At 38.4% G+C, this 27001-nt stretch overlaps 1 protein-coding gene across 60 annotated transcripts in view; it reads left to right on the top strand.

Moving 5' to 3' along the window:
• para (paralytic) overlaps positions 1 to 27001 on the top strand; it is a 78070-nt gene that overhangs the window by 40752 nt on the left and 10317 nt on the right. For 6 of the 60 annotated variants that reach the window (NM_001201703.3, NM_001201695.2, NM_001201674.1 and 3 more), the window contains 14 exons: positions 2468 to 2745; positions 2829 to 3002; positions 4300 to 4462; positions 5440 to 5627; positions 5761 to 5965; positions 8486 to 8667; positions 9312 to 9719; positions 10846 to 11019; positions 14774 to 14896; positions 16595 to 16717; positions 17704 to 17898; positions 18518 to 18763; positions 20861 to 21131; positions 25546 to 25850. In NM_001201703.3, coding sequence (NP_001188632.1) covers positions 2468 to 2745; positions 2829 to 3002; positions 4300 to 4462; positions 5440 to 5627; positions 5761 to 5965; positions 8486 to 8667; positions 9312 to 9719; positions 10846 to 11019; positions 14774 to 14896; positions 16595 to 16717; positions 17704 to 17898; positions 18518 to 18763; positions 20861 to 21131; positions 25546 to 25850 — 3035 coding nt within the window. Of the gene's footprint in view, positions 1 to 2467; positions 2746 to 2828; positions 3003 to 3195; positions 3359 to 4299; positions 4463 to 5439; positions 5628 to 5760; positions 6005 to 8455; positions 8668 to 9236; positions 9720 to 10845; positions 11020 to 11542; positions 11666 to 14773; positions 14897 to 16594; positions 16718 to 17703; positions 17899 to 18517; positions 18764 to 20860; positions 21132 to 25545; positions 25851 to 27001 lie in introns of all 60 variants that reach the window. The other 54 variants (NM_001201715.1, NM_001201705.1, NM_001201701.1 and 51 more) reach the window with 29 other exon arrangements.

Genomic DNA, 27001 nt, shown 5'->3' with positions numbered 1-27001 from the left:
TCGTCGTCTCTTTTGTGTTTACCTTACATGTGCATTGTTCGATTTGATTTCCGTTTCCGTTTCCTGTTTCGTTATCATGTAAATACAATATTGTAAAAACAGCCTTGCGAGAGCGCGGGGAATAAAGATTGCCAGTCGATTTTCCCCGACAATCTCTTCTCTTTTTAACAATTTAAATTTTTGGCTTTACAAAGAAACAGCATTATAGCTTAAGATCATCTCCAGACTAATTTCTTAAAACAAAATAAAAAAAAAAAATAACAAATGGAGTGACAGTTTCATTGAGCTGGCCATCATGGCTGCTCCGACAAAAATTTAATTTAATTTGCCCTCATATATTATTCATTTCATTTTGCAATTTTGATTGCGGTCTTGTTTTGATTTTATCGGTTCGCATGCGTTTTGTGACCCCACCTGGCCGAGTCCTTCGGCCGGTTGATTGATTGGTTGAATGACTGATGGTTGAAGCGAATGTGCCGCTCCTAGAGCTCGCATGCGGCCTGCATCCTGTGCATCCCGTGCATCCCTCGATTGATAACTGATAGCCGATAACCAATAACCGATATCCCCATTTCCGTCGGCGAAATGCGAACGATTCGTTTCTTTTGTTTATATATATTTCACCCATTGCATTATCCTTTGTGTTCTGTTCTGCATTCTAACTCTTCTCTCGCGTGCATATCTATATATATATATATTTATATTTTAATCATTTTAATTTCTCTTTTACATTCCTCTGTTTTAAGCTGAAAAAAAGCAAGCAAAACTTATTTTATATATATACTTATGCATATGTATCCAAACATATATATATATATATACTCCAATGAATGACTTCTTTGACTCGTCCATTTTATTTAATGCCGTTGATGCTAACAGAAGAAAGCGAACAAGCAAAAATGACAAAACCAATACAACAAATGTTTAAAAACAAACAAAAAAAAAAACAGTCCGTTCCAAAACTTTAAAAAATGCAGTTAGCAAGCCACACTCACACAGCCAAACAGCCATACACCCATATATATTTATAGAGTTATTTTCTCACCCACACACACATACACACGCGTAATGCGGGAGAGCAAGGCGCTCTCTAAAAAGCCTTTATCCGCTTACTCTCAGAAACGTAAAGCATTCGCATTTCGCACGCTGCCGCTGTCGCTCTCACCCACACACGGACACTTAACACACTAACACACACACACACTGAGCAGCCGGAGAGGTGACGAAATCTCCTTTCCTGCCAGTCACGACAGTGTGTCGTCACGAAGGCTGCTCCTTCGAGAGGCTCAATTTGACAAAAACTTTCAAAAAGACTTTAATAAAATTCAAGTTAATCGCAAAATTCGATTTTCTTCCCTTGTTGGTTACAATGCTAAATGTTTTACATTTCGTTAACTATTTATTTTAGTGCATGCCTAAACTAGATACTTGTATATTTTGAATATTTTAGAAAACTGCCTAACTAGATAAATATATTTTTTACGTACCTTTTTTTCATATTTGGTAGTTATTTTGAATTTTGACGTAATAAAATACATAAGAAACAACGGTATATTTGTTAATACTAGAGCATGCTTTTGTTGATCAGTTCGTAGTTCATTATTTAGTACAATCACATTCACTATTATCCAATGATTTCATGATTATAAAAAATATGCTTAGAACTAATTTCACTGGTAATTGAAGCGCCGAACAACGATTGTATTGGAATATGATTCGAGTAGTATTTAATTAGTGACTTTTCAGAATATCCGTTTAGATTCCGATGATAAACAGGAAATCACCTATCCCAGCTAAGAGTCAAACAGTAGTTAGTTATCAAAATTAGCCGCATATAATTAGATTTCGATCAGCTTTTAGTTGATAAGTGTCAACATCGATTAGCAGAATACCAAATTGACGTTAAAATCTTCGGGTGTCGTAGTCAAGATAGGTCGAAAGCTATTAATTTCAATGTAGTAACTTTACAATTATTTGAACTGTGTTTTACTCAAAAAGCTGAAAAATAATTATTTTAAGAATAGCATATTTTTTTAGATAGGTCTTACCTTATATTGATAGCTTGCCAGCTCTACACATGAATATCTATCATTTACGGATAAGTAGTTCAGTTTATATAGTAACTTTAAAATGGAATAAAATTTGCAATTCTATCTACAAACTTTTCGTTTTCGCAATATGCAATGTGCAAAGCAAGAATTGAGCATCAGTATCTCAAAGCCAAAGCCTCTCTTTCACACAAGACACAAACTTTGAACCGTTTGAACCGCTTAACGAATAATATCCAATGCAATGAGCTTCAACAAACAAAAACAGCAATACAAGAAAAAAAAAGAAAACAATAAATTAAAAACCAAAAAACCAAAAAAAAAAATGAAAACGAATGAAAACTATCTAAAGTAAACGCAATCTGGCTGAGTCAAAGTTGGTCAAATCACCACTAATAACAAATTTTTGTATGGTTCAGTCTCCGTTTACTATTTCCCAACAGAGGACGATGACGAGGATGGGCCGACGTTCAAAGACAAGGCACTCGAAGTGATCCTCAAAGGCATCGATGTGTTTTGTGTGTGGGACTGTTGCTGGGTTTGGTTGAAATTTCAGGAGTGGGTATCGCTCATCGTCTTCGATCCCTTCGTCGAGCTCTTCATCACGCTGTGCATTGTGGTCAACACGATGTTCATGGCAATGGATCACCACGATATGAACAAGGAGATGGAACGCGTGCTCAAGAGTGGCAACTATGTGAGTACTATCGAACATTCCATTCATATCATCATATGATTACTCGTATGATACAACATTACAACATCCATCTATTCCTACAGTTCTTCACCGCCACCTTTGCCATCGAGGCCACCATGAAGCTAATGGCCATGAGCCCCAAGTACTATTTCCAGGAGGGCTGGAACATCTTCGACTTCATTATCGTGGCCCTATCGCTATTGGAACTGGGACTCGAGGGTGTCCAGGGTCTGTCCGTATTGCGTTCCTTTCGATTGGTAAGCCTCGTTTCGTTGCTGCAATTGTATTAGTCTAGTCCTAAGTTGTAGTTGTAAGTTATTGCTACTCTAATCTCTCAATTTAGCAGGCAAAAACTATCGTGATATGCGCGCTAATCGAATCGTAATTAACTCGTACTCGTGCTCGTATAAAAACCCGTTTTCCTTTCCTTTTTGACCCGCCAATTTGCAGCTGCGTGTTTTCAAGCTGGCCAAATCGTGGCCGACGCTGAATTTGCTCATATCGATTATGGGCCGCACTGTCGGCGCCCTCGGCAATCTGACCTTCGTCCTGTGCATTATTATCTTCATATTCGCGGTCATGGGCATGCAGCTGTTTGGCAAGAACTACACAGGTACTTTAGGAGAACCAGAACTCCAGAGCCTCCTCCAGAACCTCCTGATCCCAAACCAGATCCATTTATCCACTCCCACAACCAATATCGATAACCAATGGCCTCGAATTCAAAAAGCAAAGTTCTAGCGTGCAATGAAACTATTTTCTTAGTGCAACCTTTCTCCAACTTTTTGCCTCCAACTTTTTCAACTTACATACGTTTTTTGACTCTATATGCTCCTCTAACTCTATACTAATACTTAGCTATAGTCTTGAAAATACACCTACGTAAGACCAAGAATTTGCCAAATCCGAGAACACGTTTAGAGAGCCACGCTTTGGGCACGGTTTCATCTTAAGTTTACCACACTTCAGTTTGATTTTAGCCTATATTTTTACGATTCTGCTTTTGCTGCCAATCAAAAACTAATCAAGAAATTATAGCGGAAAATCATGCCCGAACTATGTCTGCTTAACCATTTTTTTTTTTCCTAGAGATATACTTAAAGCATTTTAAGCGAATGTTACGCTATAAGACTCCTTTTATAGGACCGGAAATGAACTAATCCTAAGTAAGAACGATATAACGTGTATACATATTTAGCAAGTACTTAAGCCTTTATGGGGTACAAATATCATTGATATCGGTGATATACGTTGATATTTGACTTTAATCTTTAGATCGATTGTTTTTTGGATTAATTCTATATAACCTAAATACGACTTTTTTCCACTATATTTTTTTCTAATGCTTTGCCCGGCTTTCAAAACAAAACCAATTAAATCAAATCAAAATCGAATCGAATCAAATGAAATCCTAACTAAATAAACAACATAATCGATAAACCGATCTAATTGAATCAACTTCCCATACACCAATTGCCAATTGAACTGTGAATGATCCCTCAAAAATAAATCAAATCAAATCAAATCGAATCGAAATCAATTCGCTAACTGCAGCTGCGTGTATTCAAACTGGCCAAGTCTTGGCCCACACTTAATTTACTCATTTCGATTATGGGACGCACCATGGGCGCTTTGGGTAATCTGACATTTGTACTTTGCATTATCATCTTCATCTTTGCGGTGATGGGAATGCAACTGTTCGGAAAGAATTATCATGGTAAGTGCAAGATCGATCGCATCCTCAACTATCATATCAGACTTAATTCGATTTGTGTGTTATGTGTATTATGTGTGTGTTCTGTTCACTAAATGTACGTATTAGTAAACGTAACGTATTCGTGTCTATGCGTCCTGGGAACCATTGTAATGCCAATTTATTTAGACCCACCTGTCTGTATGTACTGCTATTGCGTTTGTGTTTGTGTTCACCAAACTCGGAATCGGAATCCAAATGGATTGCGGACAACTGAAAGCTATGCCATCCATTTGGATTCCTTCGAGACAGATATAACCATGCTACCTTATAATTTCTTTCACACCCACATTGAGAATTCGTTACTTTTGTGGCCTGCTTAGCTCACCAGTCCGTGTATCCGAATAAAACCAAGCCGCCGCCCCTCCTAAGCAATCCAGCATAGTCGATATCTAGCGACTATAAGAATGGTTTATGATTTACTTGGAGCTCAAGATCTTTGGATCATTGAGTGCCCGTGTCCTCCGTAAGTACACCTGCCAGCGAAGGTGCGGCAAGTAACTTTTCTCCTAGCTAATTTACTCCAAGCTCGTCTATTTGATTTTTTTTTCCTTCCTAAGCATTTTGTATATGCGATCGCAAGCGTAAACTTTGTTTAGCTACACACTTTCGTAGCTCTATAGCCTGAAGAACTCGATAAAATCAAATGATGTTGATGCAGATGAGGCGTGCGATACTTTTTGGTTCACTCTTTTTTTTTTTGTGTACGATTTTTCTGGCATTTTAACTTGTAACACACCGTTTTTTTGTGAGTGCTCGCTGCGCTGAACACCGTTTGCACACGCTTTTGTATGTGGCTTGACAGCAAATCAAACCAAACCAAAATAAAAATCAATTAAAACAATTGAAACTGTGTCCAAATATCCCCAAAACATAAACTATACTCGTAGAAAACGAATCGAGCTAGAAACTATTGCTAATTAATGCCAAACCATCGACAGATCACAAGGACCGCTTTCCGGATGGCGACCTGCCGCGCTGGAACTTCACCGACTTTATGCACAGCTTCATGATCGTGTTCCGGGTGCTCTGCGGAGAATGGATCGAGTCCATGTGGGACTGCATGTACGTGGGCGATGTCTCGTGCATTCCCTTCTTCTTGGCCACCGTTGTCATCGGCAATCTTGTGGTGAGTACTCTTATCGAACTGCTGACTTGTAAACGATGTTTACTGGCTATAATGCTGACTTATCGCCTCTAACCATGGCTTTAAGCATCGCATTGTAGATGTAGATAACTAAATTGTGATCGTATATTTGCAGGTACTTAACCTTTTCTTAGCCTTGCTTTTGTCCAATTTTGGCTCATCTAGCTTATCAGCGCCGACTGCCGATAACGATACGAATAAAATAGCCGAGGCCTTCAATCGAATTGGCCGATTTAAAAGTTGGGTTAAGCGTAATATTGCTGATTGTTTCAAGTTAATACGTAACAAATTGACAAATCAAATAAGTGATCAACCATCAGGTGAGAGGACCAACCAGATCAGTTGGATTTGGAGCGAAGGTTTTTATCCACTTGTTTTCCAATTACTAAACTACTTTTAATTATATGATACTCGTAATACTCGTATATTGCCAACGATATAATTGCGTATACCGTTAACGTTAACTTCAACTCACTATTGGCCAGTAATTGAATTGCGTAATCGATCTAAAACCAAATATCAGTATCTAAATCAATTGCAAATACCAAAAATCAAATCAAACCCAATTCGCATTCTGTATACTAATTGTAAAAGGAAATATCCCCCAAAAACTAAAAATACGTTCTTAGCTGACAATTTGCAAATTCTCTTTAGTTAGTTTCAAGTATACCTCTTCCCCCGCCCTCTAGACCTAGACCTAGACCTTTTAACCTCGACCTCAGCCTCAGACTCAGCCATTCAAGCCACTCACCAGAACATGTATCTGTAAAGCCAAAAAGTATTCATCCTGGTATTCATATTCGATCGAGAGATTGCTTCCATTTCTTTGGTTTGTTTGTATCGGTTCCCGTTCGATTTGAACCTAAGTGTTGTTGTTCTTCAGCCGGTCAGTGATCCTCTGAACTCTGACCTCAGACCTCAGACCTCAGACCTCAGACCTCAGACCTCAGACCTGAGACCTCCTCTGACCAATGTGAGTCGCACTGAGGGAACTGTGCCGTGCCGTGCCATTTCCGATCACATCATACCCAACAAACAACTAAAACAAATCGTAACCGTAACCGTATCCGTCATAATCTTTAGCATTACTTAGATAGTCTGTATTTAGCTGAAACGAAAGTAACAGTATCAGTACCAGTACCAGTAATCCAAAAACCAAGTATATTGTACTCTTATACGTATTTTCCTTAGATACATATTATTCAAGTTTCTAAACATTTTTATAAACTAGTTTGATCCTCGTCGTCAATACTGTTAGCAATTGAATATTTATGACTTTGGTTGAGTTCTTTGAATCTAGATTAAAATTAGTAAGCCTTGTTTTACCTCACCCTTTTGATTTCGGACCTAGGTTAATGGTTTTGGTTTAACAACAACCACTTCCCCACATCCTTGTACATTTGCATTTTCAATATTCCTCGCTGGCATCGCAAGCGGAGATTAATTGGCCGAGCCGAAACGAAAAAGATTTCAATATTTCGAATAAAAAGCAACTCCCACATGGCAAATTTGAATTATGTGTCTAGCTGACATTATCGAAAACGAAACATAAATAAGCGAAAACAGTATTAGACTCGCATTGTAATGTGGAATTATATAAATTGAAAGTAAAACAGTGGATTTGATCCTTCATAGTGTTATGAACTTTTCTTACTCTCGTTATTCGAATTTTTATTTGTTCGATTTACTGTCTGTGTATTAGTAATATGTATGGATTTTTGTTTAAACCTTAGCAACTCGAATCATCCGTCACCTTAAGTTGCATCCACTGACTGGCGCTCAGCGGAAACAGTATGTCTACACTGATGCCAGCTGGTGGAAACACTTTGGTTATTAACGGCTCATCAGCTTATTCAATTAATTGCTCAGTTACGTTCATTAGTTGGCAACACTGGTGCGGGTGTGGTGGAAACGACCTATCCGCCCACTGTTGCCGAGTAGTGGAATCATCTTAGTACAATTCTCTACAGCGATTCGGCAAGCAGTGCACATAACGGACTGCTTGCCCATTAATGCTGGCTAGTGGAAAAGCCTTAGTTACGTTTTGCTCACTAGTTTATTGAGTTCATTGATCATTTTGCGATTTGTGTTGTTCGCTGTTGTGTTGTGAGCGTTACACCTTCTCCGTTCGTTCCCAGACACTAACATCAACCCAATCAATCACACGACACCTTATACGAAACAAGATCCATTCAATGTGAGCCACTGACACCTCCACGAACCACTAAAACCACTCAAACGAACCGCGACGCTGATTAAGTGTGTGTTTTGTGTTCCTTTTCTGTGCCCTTATCGATTTAACAATTTGATCCCAAAATTAAGAATTAATCGTTATATCTATCTTCATTCTTTTCATTTAAAATGGCTTGTCATGATTTCCCATAAAACATCAAATTCTAAAATTCAAAAAATCAACCCAATTTTGAATCGGCCGACGTAACGAACAACGCTTAAACCAAATCGAATCTCGACTCATCCCAAATCGACTTTATTCAATTCAAATCAAATTGAAATTGAAATTTCAAATCAACCGAAACGATCGACAAACAACCAACAACAACAACAACAACTTTAATGCGAACGGCAACTGCTTGTATGAATTATGAATTCGTTTCGCTCTTTATGATTTCCCAACATCGATAATCGATAACCGATCAACAATCGTCATTGCCCATCCGTACAACTCAATAACAACATATATATATCTATATAAATGCCATACCTCTGTTACGTTACATATGTATATATCGAACCGATTATGTAAACACACTATCTATAAACCTATTACGATCGAATATGGGATACGAAAGGCAAAGGCGTTTGTCGTTGTATATCTGCAGAGCATGGTGACAACGAACTGGAGCTGGGCCACGACGAGATCCTCGCCGACGGCCTCATCAAGAAGGGGATCAAGGAGCAGACGCAACTGGAGGTGGCCATCGGGGATGGCATGGAATTCACGATACACGGCGACATGAAGAACAACAAGCCGAAGAAATCCAAATATCTAAATAACGCAACGGTAAATACAAATCCTTTCGAGCGCGCATCGCAAGTTATCGAATTTGAACTTGAACTGGAACTTGAGCTTGTGTGCAATTTCTTTACTTTATTTATTTTTTGTTTGTAACCAAGCTCAAGTGCGCAATACATTCTCCTCAATATAAGTATTAATTTGTGATTACTAACCAACCCGATTCCCATACACTATTGAGTACTAATATATATAACTACATACATATAACTGTACTGCCTCTACAACTCCTCCCAGATATACTTTGTTATCGAATATTTTATAGAACATTTTCGTAACGACAAGAAATTGATTTATATTATTTGTTTTGTTTCTCTTTTTCGTTCATTAAATTGACACATTTTTTTCCTATTACATATAACTGTCTATATTCCACAACCCAATCACAAACAAAAAAATGATAAAAACCAACCCAACTGAAAAAAAAAAAACAAAAATAACAAAACACATGAACTGAAATCTCGCTACAAAAACAAAAACAAAAAAACAAATACCAAAAATATCTATACCGATATATATAAATATATATATGTATAACTATAACTATAACTATACAGATGATTGGCAACTCAATTAACCACCAAGACAATAGACTGGAACACGAGCTAAACCATAGAGGTTTGTCCTTACAGGACGACGACACTGCCAGCATTAACTCATATGGTAGCCATAAGAATCGACCATTCAAGGACGAGAGCCACAAGGGCAGCGCCGAGACGATGGAGGGCGAGGAGAAGCGCGACGCCAGCAAGGAGGATTTAGGTCTCGACGAGGAACTGGACGAGGAGGGCGAATGCGAGGAGGGCCCGCTCGACGGTGATATCATTATTCATGCACACGACGAGGATATACTCGATGAATATCCAGCTGATTGCTGCCCCGATTCGTACTATAAGAAATTTCCGATCTTAGCCGGTGACGATGACTCGCCGTTCTGGCAAGGATGGGGCAATTTACGACTGAAAACTTTTCAATTAATTGAAAATAAATATTTTGAAACAGCTGTTATCACTATGATTTTAATGAGTAGCTTAGCTTTGGTAAGTCAACTACAAAATTAAATTAAATTAAATTTATCGAGAAAAAGAAAAAACGTTTAAAAAAAAAATAATATTAATTCAAAAGACTCTAAAGCAGACTCAAGACTCTTGTTTGCCATTTAGATTGTTGCAAATTTGTGTCATTTGCTTTTTTAAAATGCTAAAAACGCAAATCGTAGCTTGCAACAGATCACTAAATTTAAACCAATTTAATTCAATTCAATCAATAAGCATTCAAAATAAGCAAAACAATTGAATATGTAGTTAATCAAGCCATCAACTTTACCAAAGTTGATTGCTTCATTCAAAAAACCCCCCACCCGACCCAATTTTTCAGTTCGATCCCAGAAACTAAACAGTATAGCATAGTTTTAGCGTAGACCTTTACCGATTTGATCTGATTTTTCTGTTCAAGTACCAAAAAAACCGATGGAATTTCTTGCTCCGCTCTGCAATGCAAAGCTGATCGAGATTTTCCATCGACATTAACCCTAAATTCAATTCTTATTTCACACGATACAAAACTGAGAGAAGATACTATGTATTTTGGTAGCTTAAATGGTTTGCCTCTTATGCCTAGGCACATTCCTGTCAAACGGCTTGTGTCTCTGCGTGAGATCGCAAATCTTGTTCAGCGATCTACTGGATTATCTTGTAGATCGGCTAGTGTTAGCTGTAGATGTTCCTGTTTACCTAGACATTCGATATAGAACTAGATGTAGACGCTTTGTGCGTATCATTTCAAGAATTTTGTCTTCAATTTCTTTGAAAATTTTTCTTTAATTGCGTTTGACTTTAATTTGTCCGCCCAAGAAGAAGATCAGAACGAAAAAAAAAGAAAGAAAGAAAGAAGGACACCAAGAAGGAAAAGCCGACTGTTGTACAGCAAATACAGCAACGCTTTGAATACCATTTTAATACTCATTAATGTTATATAGCTTCTTATACTGCTTCTAGATAATTGTTAAACTCGTTCTCGTCTAATGTTACCTCATACTCACCTAACCACTCTATAACGCCAATGTAAATGTCCATGTGTTTCTTCTATGAATACGCAACACCAACGAATCAACGTACCACCGTCTCTTCGAATATAACCGAAATCAACCTCTTCGAACTGGAACAGGCATTAGAAGATGTACATCTGCCACAAAGACCCATACTGCAGGATATTTTATACTATATGGACAGAATATTTACGGTTATATTCTTCTTGGAAATGTTAATCAAGTGGTTGGCGCTCGGCTTCAAAGTGTACTTCACCAACGCGTGGTGTTGGCTCGATTTCGTGATTGTCATGGTAAGTCCACCGGTTACCCAAGTAGATCGCTCCCCAATCAGCTTTCGGACCTCTATATTTTGTTTGCCGAACGTATCGAAACCGTATAAAACTTAACCAACCACAAGACCCTGGACCGAAATGAATTGAGTTACTTGAAGACGATTTAAGACTTTTCAGTTAAGCCTTTAGTCTGTATGCCTTATTCCCGCCCCGAAATCGCTGTGTACTGCTTAGGGCAGTATGACAGGTGTCTTGAGAAACCCAGCTCGTCCCGAGTTTGTATCTAAAGTGTATATTGAGAACCGTTGTATGATATAAAGCCAAAGAACAAGTAACTAGTAAACTGTAACGAGTAACGAGTAACGAGTAAACGTAAAGAATTTGTTTGATATTACCATAGGTTAGCATAGTTATTCACATTAGCTTAGTACGATAAGTGCCCTCTATACATATACACGTATATAGATCATCCCTATAGACATAGCTTATCCAACTTTGAGTTTCGTTTTGAGTTACCCGCCAATCTAAATCGCCCATCTAGCTGTCGCTAATTAATTTGGCCGCGGTCTGGTCCGGGGCCGATGATGTGCCCGCCTTTCGCTCGATGCGAACTCTGCGCGCCCTGCGACCACTGCGGGCAGTTTCGCGCTGGGAGGGCATGAAAGTAAGTAGCGTCCACCACAGCCTCTCTATCTCTCTCTCTCCCTCGCTGTCTCTGTGTGTCTCTCTTGCTCTTTCTCCTCCTTAAAAGTTCTAAGCTAAGCTCAGACTAAATTCCTATATATGTTTCTCGCTGTGTAACTTTCCCTCATTCGCATTCACTGTTGTCTCTATGTGTGTGCGGGTGGGTGTGTGTGCGTGCGTGTATGTGTGTGTGTGCTAAGTATACAACTAATAATATTCAATAGCTATATACATTCGTTAAATGTTGTTGCTTCACTAACAAACTGAGTTCCTTACTTGCGGTCTATCTACAATAAATGGCGAGCTCTACAATCTTCAATCACATTTGTATCTTTAAAAAAACTGTTATACTTCAACCGCTACGATCTTCAGCTGGGTTGTACACGGTGCAGCGACTATTTGAATAATTGTAAAGTGCCGTTTACAACTATCGCAAAACGGTTGGAAGCTTTTTAGGATCGAACATTGACCGCAACTTCGTTGGCAAAGCGCTTTAATTCCCGCCTCCGAAATTGTTATACACACACAAAATACATGTTCGAGCAATGTTATTAATCACCGTCAGTTGTCAATATTGTGTTCTGAGCATACATATATCGATATTTAAGCCATCTATGTGCGTGTGTATCTATGGGTGTACGTGGTTTTCTTTCGCTCAATATGTGTGTGCTAAACGCTACAATCCGTCCAAGCCGAATCGCTCACATTGCGCCCAGGGCAGCGCCATGCTAAGTGTTATACCGGCCAGTTCTGTACATTTTCTGCTGCCTGTTAATGTTGATGTAATTTACTCCTACATATGTTTGTCCCTGCCAAACCCCAAATATATATACATATATTTATTGATACCATTGTCCCTATATATACAAATATTGTTGCGTGTAAATGTAAAGTTAAAGTAAAATCTACAAGCCAACCGCAATATCTTCAAGAAGCTTTGTAGGCATTGTATTCCATTGCTGCCGTCGCGCGCTTCAGCTTAGCTGCCTACATTGTATAACAGTAGCGTAATCATACGGTTATAGTTTAAACAAGTAATCTATGTCCATTGATACACATACATACATAGGTCAGTCATAGCTTTTAAACTGTACTATATATAATATTCCTACGTATATAATGAAATTAGAGATAGGAACCATACATGCAACACGATTGGTCAGCTAATGTAACTGTTATACGAGTACAAGCGTATAATAACTTGTGTATAAGTAGTTTGGTTCAATAACTAGCCATAGCTTAGTCATTGGTAGCAATACCTCCCCCAGAACCTCGAAACCCCATGTACACTCCCAGTTGCCAAGTCCGAACCCCTAGATCGTTTTGGTTGTCTTAGACAGTTAGTCCTAGTTAATCCCATTACCAAAGCCACGTCCACATGAACACAATGAATTTGAACTGGAACTGGACCCCTTCCCTCGCCACGGCCTCCAACTTAGCGGCACAAAACTATATCCATCCGTATAGGTGTATGTATGTACATACCAAATGTATATCCCCATAATTGTTGAAAAGCGAACCACGCAAAAGGGCCACAACTGCACTGAATTGTACAAACAACAAATGTAACCAAATATTCGAAAACTTCACGACGCTCAGTCGTTAGTGTATAGATATCGAAATCGTTTACTCGTATATGTATATATACTGTATATTCAACCACAATCAGTACAATCAGAACAACAACCAGATGTCGAGTATTCGATAAATCGCTCATACGCAGTGGTGGCAGTGTTTTACTTACAACAAACGACGCTCCAATCGCGTCCCGTCTCACACCAACAGATATCGCTTGGTCTGGGCTAACTTAACTGAGCTCTTTTCCATCTGGGGCTAAACTCACCCCAAGATTAACTTCAGTCCAGTGCAAACTGGGATCCACAATACCCAATCGAGTCCGGCAGCAAAGTTTGAGCAAAAATGTGTCAACATAGAGACAGATCAAGACAGGAAAACCAAAAGCCGAAAGCCATTTTTCAATGAGAACCTAGTGATGAGGTCGCACGACTGCACAATGGACTCATTGAGGTCCCTGCATACGCCGCGACCAACACCAAATTCGTCATAAAGTAAAGTTTGTATATATTAGAATAATCTATCGAATCATGGAACATCCATTCTCGATCTCTCGTCAATCGTTTCGTTTCGTTTCGTTTCGTCCATGGCGTATGCATGCCGAATTCGTCCATTGTGGAGTGTGGTGCGGCTGGTGGTGCAAACAATCGTAGGAAACAATCGATTTAGACAGACCTAGCCTAGTTCCCAAAGTCATAACTCTTTCTGTAACTCTCTGGATGTGCCGTCTCCCCCCCAAAAGATCCTTTGCTATCAAGAAAGGACCTACCCGATTTCAGTAATTCGTACTCGTACTCGTATCGAACAACACACACACACACTCAGCTCTCGTCTCTCTATGTATGTCTCACCCAGAGCAGTTATCGTATACCTACTACTACTATATACCCTTGGATTGAACCGAAACTACTTCCAATACACATCGAACCAATCCGAAAACCAATCGTTAACGAACCGAACCCACAGTAATCTACATATACGTACTTTATATGCATATGTGTTAACCTGTTTTGTGTGTATGTGTCTACGTCTATAAGTGTTACCATCTATGTATTTGCCAGAATATATACATATAATCGTACAAGCTATATTATGTAACAACTATCGTACTACACTAGGCTATTGTTTAAGAACATGTTTTGTCTAAGTCAGAAGAGCGCATTGGTAATATGCAAGTAAGTTCTCCGAACCCATAGGGCCCCTGCCACGCCCCGTTCTGCCCCTTTTTTTGCCTTTGACCCCTTTTTGTCGAACAGCAGCTGCAGCTGCATTTGAAAAACAACAACGGCGCGGATTAATCTCTTTAAAGCTTCTTTTCGTTAGACAGACAGAAACTAAAACTTAAAACTTAAAAAAAAAAAACAAAAAAAAAAACCCAAAACCCGATACCGAAAAAACCGAACAAAGTACCGAAAAATGAAAGATAAATCACTTTTGCTTTATTTACAAAGAATCTCTAAGTATGCAACTAAATATGTTAAACTTGGCACTATTCGAACTATATCGAAACTAGGTATCGCTTATCAACTTCGTTGCTTCACTTGTTGGAGCTGGTGGTATTCAAGCCTTCAAGACTATGCGAACGTTAAGAGCACTGAGACCACTACGTGCCATGTCCCGTATGCAGGGCATGAGGGTACGTACTTTCCATACATACTCGTAACAACCCAATACCAAACCAATATCAAATCAAATCAAATCGAAACCAATTACCACAACAAAAAATACTTACCAACAAACAAACAAACAATTTCATCAATCAGTATCAGTATCAGTATCAGTAGCATATCGTATATCGTATCTCAATCCAGCAAATAGCGCCAAATCTCATCATAACTAATACTGGCGACTCCTTTACGCCGATACAACCTCTCTACTCGAACTCGTTAACACCAGCCATTCATTTCAAACTAACAGCAACCGATCCGAATTGTGTAGCTATAGAAATTGAAACGTGCATAGCTTTACAGTTAACCATTTGGATTGATGGGCTCATAACCATGATAATCTGCATCAGTGAAGCAGTTGAATTCATTTGTTGCATCCGTAATTTGTAAAACTTATGAAATTATCAACATAAATCGTAATTGATTGACTGATTAGATGCTAATTACCCAACAACTTACTCAAATCTCTCTCTCTCATCGATCAGCCGAACACAAAAACCACACTCCAAGTACTAGAGTTAATCTTAGCTATCGTTAATCGTTATTCTTACATACTTACTTATGCATATTGTTATAAATAATTAGACAACTGTTTTGCCTTGCCTTCTCTCACACACAAGTTGCGTCTTGCTCGATCTCTTTTTCGCTCTAGCTAGCTCGCTCTGTCTATCTCTCTCTGTTTCTCTCTCTCTCTCTCTCTCTCTCTCTTATTTTGACCTACTATCCACATCCTTTATTGATTGTCCACTCGGCTCACACTTAGAATATAATTGGCTCATCAGAACAAAGAAATTCGCTTAAACAGCTTAACCAATTGACGACTATCGGTCGAGTCCTATGCTTGCCAAGTACTGTAGAACCGATCGAACATTATAATTAGAATTATCATCGCCTTATGTACCAGCCACACAACTTTTGATTCTACTCGTACTTTGACCATCTCATCTAGTCACGTACTTAGTCTCTAGTTTAAGTTAACTCTTAGCTAATTTTGTCGCATATACTTAATAACTTCAAGTTGAACATGTGCTTGTTTGTTCGCAAATGAACCGTTATGCTGTTGCCCGTTGTGCCTAACTGTTATATATGTATGTAGTATTGTAAAGTAAACGGCTGCCTTGGCTTGGCTCAGTGTTGAGAATCGCACGTCGCCTGCAAGTAGTGTTAGTCAGCACACCGAGAAAGTCTCCATTGCACTCACACAGTCGCACGCTTTCATCTCATACACAATAAAAAAATTTAAAAAAAAAAACAATTATTCATCTATACAGCAATACACTCATTCACAAAACAACCATGTACACGCAATAACACACATCTGTACATCAACATCATTATTCTTAAGTCTGATACTAACTTGAACTAGTGTATACTGATAATTATATATCTATATATTCCCAACTGACTAAATAACTCTCTGCATTTATTGTATTATATTCTATCCCCTCTCCCCGCCCTCGCCTCGCCTCGCCTTGCCTCGCATCACCCATACACCCATGTATCCCAACTACTACAACAACCAATAAAACAACCAACCAACCAATCCATCGATAACTCAACTCCCAATCATCATCGACGTTGCCAACGACGACCCAATCGATTAACGATCGAATGATTGATCAATCAATCCACGAATTCAACAAAACAAAAAACCAAACCAAATTCAGGTCGTCGTTAATGCGCTGGTACAAGCTATACCGTCCATCTTCAATGTGCTATTGGTGTGTCTAATATTTTGGCTAATTTTTGCCATAATGGGTGTACAGCTTTTTGCTGGAAAATATTTTAAGGTACGTGCCAAATGTTTCAAACTAAAACCTGAACCAAAACCAGAAACCAAGCCAAAACCAAAAACTGAAACCGAAACATAATCAAACATGCCAAACTTTAAAGGTAAAATGAATACAAGTTATATACTTGTGTTCACTTTGCCTGCAAATGGCTTAAGTTCAATAAGAGAAAACAATTCCAAGCAGCATTACATAATTAGCAATGATCAATTTAATCGAACTATTGAATCCATCTTGAAAGAAATGCGTATCTTTGCATCTATTTTTCGTAAATAGTTGAGTTTAAAGTAAAGTTCAAAATAAACGAGCAAAGGGCTTGTCCAAAAAAACATAAAAAAAAATCAGAGACAAGCCCTAGCTGTACTGTACATAAAATCAAATCAGAATTCATTCAAGTGCAAGTCCTGAGCGATAACCAGAATCGGAATCGAAATCCAAATCGAAATCAAATGCAGAATACGATTCAGCTTGGGCATGCTTATCGAACGTTATATAACTATACGAGTATGCGACCTTGCGAAAGTTGCTGCACTAAAACCGTTTCTTTAGAACACTCTTTAGTATTAGCCTTAGTTTGTACTTTGCCTTTTGCACCGAAAATTGAAAAAAGAGCAGATCTTTCTAAGAATGATCAAATAAATAAACCTATTCAAATCAATTAAATTCAAGCTGAGCTTTTCAAATATCGTATAGTCAAGAGGCCAAGCTAATTAGCTGCTCAAACACTAACACACACTACCAGAACCACTGACACTTTTACAAACTTAGTTAGCATCTATGTATAGCTGTTTCCTTATGTAATCTGCCCCGTCCATATAATTATATATTTTACTCTCTATATATATACTATATATATCTATATCTGTATGTGAATCCCGCATAACTGAAATACATTTTTCCGAAATCAACTCGATAAACAAAACCAAACCCATCGACGCCAACCACTGATGAACGCCGAACCGATAACCACGATCGATAACCGACAGTGCGAGGACATGAATGGCACGAAGCTCAGCCACGAGATCATACCAAATCGCAATGCCTGCGAGAGCGAGAACTACACGTGGGTGAATTCAGCAATGAATTTCGATCATGTAGGTAACGCGTATCTGTGCCTTTTCCAAGTGGCCACCTTCAAAGGCTGGATACAAATCATGAACGATGCTATCGATTCACGAGAGGTAATGTACCACCGTTTCAATCCATATCTCACCACAGACACCCACAACCACATCCGACTGCATTTATGTTTGCCAATGCGCTTTGCCAACCACAAAAACCAGTTAGCCAATAAGTCAATAATTGAACACGCAAAATAGAGCAGAAAGCCGCTATGACAAAGCTACATATGTTGCAAACGAATAGCTAGTTGATTCATACATACTTGCAAATGTATAGAAATGTCTATAATATATACCTAAGTCCAGTCTATGATACTTTTTATTAATCAACCAATTTTATCTATAACTTTTTCTCTTTTTTATATATGATCGACAAATCTACAACTACTCTACAACAACACTCGACACTATAACAACATCTACAAACAACAACAAATATGGTCACACCACTCCAAAACAAAACTCTGGCCACACCCACTCCACAACAACCACACGAGCAACACTAAAAATGATCCATTCACAAAACCAAAAAAAAAAATGAAATGAAATGAAAACCGAAACTGAAACTCTGAAACCAACGATGCCATTCTACTAAATTCCCCCGCAAAACATAAAATTCAACAACAACAATTCCTGCTGCTATCGATTGACTTCGAACTGGCCAAATGATCGATAACAGGTGGACAAGCAACCAATTCGTGAAACGAACATCTACATGTATTTATATTTCGTATTCTTCATCATATTTGGATCATTTTTCACACTCAATCTGTTCATTGGTGTTATCATTGATAATTTTAATGAGCAAAAGAAAAAAGCAGGTGGATCATTAGAAATGTTCATGACAGAAGATCAGAAAAAGTACTATAATGCTATGAAAAAGATGGGCTCTAAAAAACCATTAAAAGCCATTCCAAGACCAAGGGTAAGACAACAACAAATACAACAAAATAATATTAACAAATTACCATAATTTAATAACCGAAAAAAACCTATAAACAATATATAAGCTAAAAGAGAAATCAAAGTACAAATTTAACTTGATATAACACAATAAGAATGAGAAAAAACGTTTAATACATTAAAATGAACTCAAAAATATCTTTGCTGGGGTCATCAAAGCTCATAGTGTGCATTTGAAGAAGTGCCAATTTATCCAAGTAAAATACTTGCCAAGTTCTCAAACTTTCCGCTTTCAGACGTTTTCAATGCACTTGATGCCCCACAAGAGAAATGAAACTCAAACCCCATATATAACTAACTATGAATCAATAAGTAAAATAATGTTACCAAATAAAAATCAGAACAATAAGAGAAACAAGCTTTTGATCGCGTAATCTGTGCCAATCGTATCTGTATTGTATATATAACATTTTGTATATATGATAAACTTTTTTCTATGTTAACTTGTATTAAAGAAACGCCGAACTGTGCTACCGAAACAGACTGTTATACCTGACTGTTGGTTGAACTTAAATGAAAATCTATAAATTGCGAGATTAATTTATGGCCTTTGGGCCTTCTGTATTATGTATTCATTCGATTAATATCCGATGAAATACCAACTAGTGACAAACTGTTAGACGGACTGGGACGTCGACCAAAAACCCTTGCAATCCGTTGAGTATATTTATGTACTAAACACATATTTACTTACGCGCGTATGTACGTATGTGAAAGGCCCTGTTCTCTAGCAATATTTTGTCAAGTTAATTGACGGATCTTTGAAACAAGAAAAACAACAAGAGAAACATTACGAAAACGAAAAGAACAAGAAGATGAAGGCAGCGCAACAAGTCGAGTCTCTGGAATGGCTGCCGTGGCGCTAGAGAGAGACAACGCCAAACGCCACTGTTGCCATTGAGCGACTCCTGCGTGCGACTGTGTGTGCGAGTGCGACGACGATATAGTCGCAACATACCGTTTTCTTTTCTACTCTAATACTTAATTTCCTCTAGCTGTATTTAAGTATTGTGTCCGTTTGGTTCGTCTGTACTTAAACATTTTTATGTCTGCCATTTATCAGCTGGACGTTCGTTCTATCAAATTTAAAATTCCAAAAGCAAAGCAAAACTACAATCTATCTATATATGTATATATACCTACCTACCTATCTATGATACCCCACTCGCAACACTCTTAACTTAGATATGGCAACCAATGCATGTTTCTTTACTACTCTCGTACAACTACTACTTACTACTCCTAATCTGGATGTGTACATAGCATACATCTTGGCACGTCTCTCTTTTATCTCTACTCTCTACTGTACGCTGGGCATGTTTAGTGATAGTCACAGAACGTAACAAATAAACGATAACTGAAAACTAAAACCAAAACCAAAACTAAATCGATAATTATATCAAATCGAAGATCAAACAATTAGAAGGTCGAAGGCAAAGGCTAGAGTCTAGCATGCTGACGGAGAAAAGAGACGGACTGACTGACTGCACGTTTCTGCCATCTCTCTCAAATCATAGCTCTGTAAATGTATCCGTCTCTGTCTCGCGTAGTGTGCTCTAGCCATAACCAAACCGTTAATTATTAACTTAACCGATGCATTGAATGAATGTTACTAGCACATTGAGTCACTGTTTAACAATGTTACCTTACCCAACTGTTCTACTGTTATACGCCTACTCTGTACGTCTGCAGGTGCGGTCTACGATCCACAGAAGATCACATCATGGAAAAAAGTTTGCAATTGGCACAGATCTACAACCGTTATGTAATAGTGAAAAGAACCAATATATAAACGCCATAACCTAATAACCAATATAAAAAGCGATCAACTGAGCTGAAAACTCTTATACTATATACATATAACTACTAATAAGCAAATGCGACGTATTTAAACAAATGTACTTATACAAAACTCTTCTATTCCTTTTCTCTCTTCTCTCCAATGTGTTATGTCGGTGTCCAACGATTGATTATCTTTTTTTGTTTTTACCTTTCCTTATCATTTCCTTTTTTTTTTATTTCCGTGTTGATCTTTGGTTGACTTCTTTTACCATTCCAGTGGCGACCACAAGCAATAGTCTTTGAAATAGTAACCGATAAGAAATTCGATATAATCATTATGTTATTCATTGGTCTGAACATGTTCACCATGACCCTCGATCGTTACGATGCGTCGGACACGTATAACGCGGTCCTAGACTATCTCAATGCGATATTCGTAGTTATTTTCAGTTCCGAATGTCTATTAAAAATATTCGCTTTACGATATCACTATTTTATTGAGCCATGGAATTTATTTGATGTAGTAGTTGTCATTTTATCCATCTTAGGTAAGTAAAACCGAAAATCAATTTCCAAATTAACCCAACCAACCACCACCCAACCGCCAAACCAAATAGCCAACGTATGCAAATCGAACCCAAGCTCTAAAAACCTTATGAAAAGACACTTTTTAAATTCAGGATCAGTTCTGTGGTCCTTGAGTCGTCAACTCACTTCCCCACTCTATCTATATGCATTTATTTGATGTAAAATCCTGTCTGTCATTGCTACAGTACGCTCCTCTCTGTTTACGTATTGTACTTTCTAATAATTGTTGCTAATTTGTTGTCGTATAGATAATGCGTATTTCCATTGTTCGATGTTGATTCGTATTGAACTTTCCCATTCCCAGCAAAAGAAAAAAGCAATGTAATAATCCCCCCTTAACGAATTTGTTATGTACAAAAAATTGTTGTATCGCGAGTGTTCATATTGAGATTTGATTGCAACTGTTATACTAATGTTTATGACGGTATCAAATTCACTTTATGAGCAGCTCCATGTTGTTGTGCTTAACGTATTCCAAATAATGTTTTCGTTTTTGCTTTCGACGCACTTGCCATTTGCATAATTAGCTGAGCAAGTAATGTTCTTTAAAAAAAACGGGTTGAAATTTAATTGAAAAGAAAACAAGTGAGCTATTTAACCCCCAAGACTGTTATACAAATCTCTTGCTATAAAGGCAATTACTAATATTTTCTAATAAAAAATAGTTTCTAATTAGACTTTCTAATCTAACTGAACAGTTTCTTTAAAACTGTTATTTAATCGAATAGTATAATTTAAAAAAATGTTTCAAAACTATTTTACATGCTTAAAAGTTGTTTGCAATATATTTGTTTGTCTTTATTGCTTTAAAGCTTTACCGAATCTCAGCTAATATGGCAAATGCGTAATCGATCAATTTATGTGATAAATAATTTAATTGTTGTTGTTGTTATTGCCAAATTTGTATGTATAACATAAGTAAATTAATGTTGAATTTTTATTTACGCCTAAGTTTGAAAGTAAACGTAATATTGGTGTTATTTTGATTGTATTTTCCATGTAATTGTTGTCGTTTGTAGCTGGCGTTAAATTCTAAATATTTGTATTTGACCATGAACTTGATATATTTTTCCGTTGTCAATCTAAAAATACTACGAATTGGCAGATTTCATCTGAAGTTTGTCGAGTAAATATATCTATATTATTTCAAGCTTTAAGGGTACGATTTACCCGTTCCCAAATATGTATTTTTATTATATATAATTTCAATTTTATTCAACATCAAACTACAATTAATAGCCCGAAATGTTGCGCATACGTAAGCACAAAAAAAGAACGAACAAATGGAAGAGCTAAGGCGAATGATTTCCCACTGAAAACGGGTCGAAATACAATATATTCTGTAAATCAAATAGGAATTGGCTTTTGGATGAAACGAGAAACGAGCACGATAAACTATACAAAAGATGGCTTAAAATATGCTTTACTACATTGACCAATGCAACAGGGAGCTTCCTTTTTAGTGCCCGAGTGCGTTGAAAAGGATGCTTTCGAACGATCTGTTGCTGTCGAAGGTGTTACCCCGCTTCGAAATGCGCCCAAAAAAATATTTTGTCTAGCGAAAGTCCTGAAACACTCCCCACCTCTCAAAAACCAGAAACCCAAAAACCCGAACCTCTATCCAACTCCAAGCCAGAACCGAACCGAACCAAAACCAGTAACCAAGTTAATCCCCCAATGAAAAAATCGGAACCTAAACAAACCGATCGTATTGTGTTTTACCCCCTACATCTACAAGCTTTTCGTTTCACTTTAGAAATACGTATAGTTTGTGCGAGGGAGGCTTCAAGTAAACCCTTACTATTTAAGAGCTGCCAAACTTAAATGTTGCTTACGCTTCCTTTATCTCATATGTATCTATATCTGTATATGTTTACTACTCGCAAGAGATTCACGCGCCCCAAACTTGTTCTCAAGCGCACTTTCCAAGAACCAAAATAAGCAAAAAAAAAAACAAAAAAAAACCAAAAACCGATACTATAATGCTTACAACTTTTTCGAACGCTCTAAAGTATGCTTCATTATTTGGCTTCGATGTTGCGACAGACGCAAAGTGATATCCTTATAGACGAATATATTAATACACGCTTAAGGCAAAAGAAAACAATACACAAAAAAAAAAAAGAATAAAAAAAAAGAAAACGACGTACGAGCTTTTGTAAATGCAAATTCTTTAAATAACAAAATAACATTAATAACAACAAAAAAATCAATAAAGAAAAGCAATCGCTAACACACTTCTACACACACACTTACACACCTACACAACTACTTGAACACGTTAAATGGCTTGCACAAAAAGAACGCATAAAGAAATATTAAAAACAAAACGAGATGACAGTGAATATCAAGATAAACTCAATCCAATCACACAAGATTCATTCAGAGTTAGGTGTCAATGGGCATTCCACAAGCATTCCACTCTGTGCGATTGTCAGTTGCATAACTCTGTTAGCTACTGCATATGGTATCCATACCGCATTCCAGCTGGGGATCCGCACTCGTTTCCAGCGGTCACAATTCCCCAGCAATCCAAGAGCCACTGGCTCTGCGGGCGGGGCCCCAGCCAGGACAACGGCCATGCGGACTGTCTTAGCGCGCAGATCCTGCAAGGCCGTTGAACTGGATCGGACCGGACCCAACGGCAATCCAACCCAGCCCGAATCGAGCCCCCACAAAGTACCCGTATTCCGAGCCCCGTTGATATGCATAGTTTATAGCCGCACATGCCGGAGGGTTCCGCCCACAATTTGGCCCACAATCTTGGCAATTTTCGATTGAAAATCAAAAAAAAAAAACAAAAAAACAAACCAAATGGATGGATAACCGTAGCAATAGCCTGAATCTTCTTAATGGTTTTGGTCCAATCTACGATGGAGATTATGTACTTTACTATGAACGTAGTAAAAAGCATATAACTTTATATAATCTATAGATGAGTACCCATCCAAATGGTTCCCAAGCCATTTCCTAGTGCGGGACTTGACTAACCAACTGCCCCTACCACGCCCCCATATATAAAATATGCCCACCAATCCAATACCCTGTTCTTACTTTCTACAACTCTTTCTTTCCAAACGATAAGAAGCTTTCCCCTGCATACTACTCTTACTTTTTTTTTGTAATCCTTTTTCGAGATCGCTGTATTTTCGCTCTCAGCTCAAGAATCAAAATTCAGAAAAGTCCTGCAAATAGTTCGTTCGACCATCGCCCCCCCCGCCTCCTTCCAAACGCCCTTTTTGCCATTGCTAGCGCCATCAAGCGGAGATAAACAAAATTAGAACCAATGAACATTTTGATCAATCGGGCAGCGAACGAACTTTGCAGTGTATATATAGTATTTGGCACATATAAAATATGCTGCGGATTATCGCTAAAGAAAACGTAACTACGCATTCAAAACAAAAGAAAAAATAAGTAAAGAAATTTAATTAAGATTTTATTATCGATAACGGTATACTGGAAGACGTATGCCGGGCTCCAAGATTTTGTTTTGATGCTAATTTCGCTGTCGCTGCTTAAACCAACGCCAAAGATCGCCTGCTCCTGCGCCAGCTGCTCGCAAACAGCCGAAGGATATCGACTACCAAGCATTGCTGCTTAACCGTTTACTGTTAACCGTTTGCTGTTAAGCGTTCAGCGTTCACCGTTTACTCTAAACGTAACTCATTTTGTTTGAATCTTTTTATTGTTTCGTTTTCTAATCGTTTATCTCTCTCTCTTCGTTTTGATTTTTGCGCAGCAATCTCTCTAATTTGTTCTAGGCCAGCTGTAAAGTCGTTTAAATAATTTGTGTTATCTGTACCTGTACTGCTAATCCGTATACGTAACTGTATAAGTAACTGTACCTTGACTGTATATGTACATGTATATGTTGTATATGTAATTTTATTCTAATTGTATTATACTCTCGCTCCATGACGATTGAAGTTGCTCTTCAATTGCTCGGTTACCCTGTTATTATTTATCCGTATTTCCGTTCGACCAGTTTATGTTTTGTGTCAACTCTACCTGTTTCTTTTCTCCAAACTGTACATATACGATTTTTGCGTTCATTTATGTATTCCTAACCCAACTGAGTGTGTGCGTACATGTCTGTCTGTAAATGTTGATTGACGTTGCAGACAATGAAAGAGGCGGAGCGTGCCGACAACCTAATGCTTTTCATATTTCAGCTATGTCAAGTGTTTATGTCTCGAGCTCCAGGAGCTTTAGTCGCCAGCAAAAAAAAAAATAAATAAAAAAAATGACACCCAATCCGCAATATCCCCCAATATCCCCATCCACAATCCCCACTTTGACTCTGTGATCATAACTCAACTGATTTCTCTTCACAAACTCAATCCCCAATCCGCTGCTAAATGTTCGCCGCAGGTCTTGTACTTAGCGATATTATCGAGAAGTACTTCGTGTCGCCGACCCTGCTCCGAGTGGTGCGTGTGGCGAAAGTGGGCCGTGTCCTTCGACTGGTGAAGGGAGCCAAGGGCATTCGGACACTGCTCTTCGCGTTGGCCATGTCGCTGCCGGCCCTGTTCAACATCTGCCTGCTGCTGTTCCTGGTCATGTTCATCTTTGCCATTTTCGGCATGTCGTTCTTCATGCACGTGAAGGAGAAGAGCGGCATCAACGACGTCTACAACTTCAAGACCTTTGGCCAGAGCATGATCCTGCTCTTTCAGGTAAGAGGCCCAGCCACAATTCCGTTGACGGTTTATGTTGTCTATTGTTGTTGTCGTTGGGTGATGTTGCCACAACCCACTGCTGAAATCGGAAACAACTAGAAGCTACGTGAAGCGATTAGCAAAGCCCATACCACTCTGACCATCTATCGGCGACGCTCTATCGCTGGAGTTTGGGCGTCGATCGATGGCCGGAAACGGATATGGGGCCGCCATTTGCGGCGACCATTATGCGTTCAGTTCAGTGGCAACATCACAATGTTGATTGAAGCTGCGGTAGTTGTTGGTAAAAGCTAAATTAGTGCGATTTTTTGATTAACCTACGATATCATTTATCAATTTGTTTAAATCCTCTGTCTATCTGTCTGCCTATCGGTTAACCATTTACTCTTTTACGTTCTCTCTGTACCAAGTACGCCAACAATCTAAACGATTCACCTTTTTACCTCTTTACTTTGCATCATGACTCTACTTAAGGGCCAAAAGTGATGTGGTCCCACGCTGGAGTCATGTAAAACCGGCTTTCAATTATCGTTTTGCACTTGTTTTTCTTTCGATTTGTACCTAACGTATACGCTTCTCTGTATATGCCTAATTTTAGTAAATTGTACAAAAAACAAATCTAATTCAGCTCTTTCAACAAACACCAAATGAAATGTTAAGTTTCCTCAAGACACCCCCGTCCTCCTGTCCAGAAAACAAACAATACCACCCCCCTAAAGTCTCGCCACCTCTATATCCATACAAATGTAGCTACTTAAATGCAAAATAAAACTAAAGGCAAACCAAAAGTATAGATTCGATCCTAAGATACAGGGTACACAGCCCCACATGTAGCTCTATATATATCTTTATCCCTCGCTCTCTATATCTATATCTTTTTAACTATCTTACTATTGCAAATGCTTTAAGTATTCAACTACTTCAATCTAAACCCATTCCAATGGGTGTCTACCGACTACCCAAGCTGCTACAAATGCTTGCCACGCTTACCGCTTTGAATCCCCTAGTTTTTGGGGCTAGAGTCCCTAGCAACTCCGCCCTTTCAGCCACGCCCCTGATCGCCCCTTCGACTGGGCCGAGGGGATTTCATATGGCTTACCAGCTTGCCTCGTTTTCGGGGCTGGATCAAAGCAAAGCAGCCAATTATC

This window comes from Drosophila melanogaster, chromosome X (assembly GCF_000001215.4).
Source record: "Drosophila melanogaster chromosome X".
Lineage (NCBI taxonomy): Eukaryota > Metazoa > Arthropoda > Insecta > Diptera > Drosophilidae > Drosophila > Drosophila melanogaster.
This window is presented reverse-complemented; position numbering and strand designations above follow the sequence as displayed.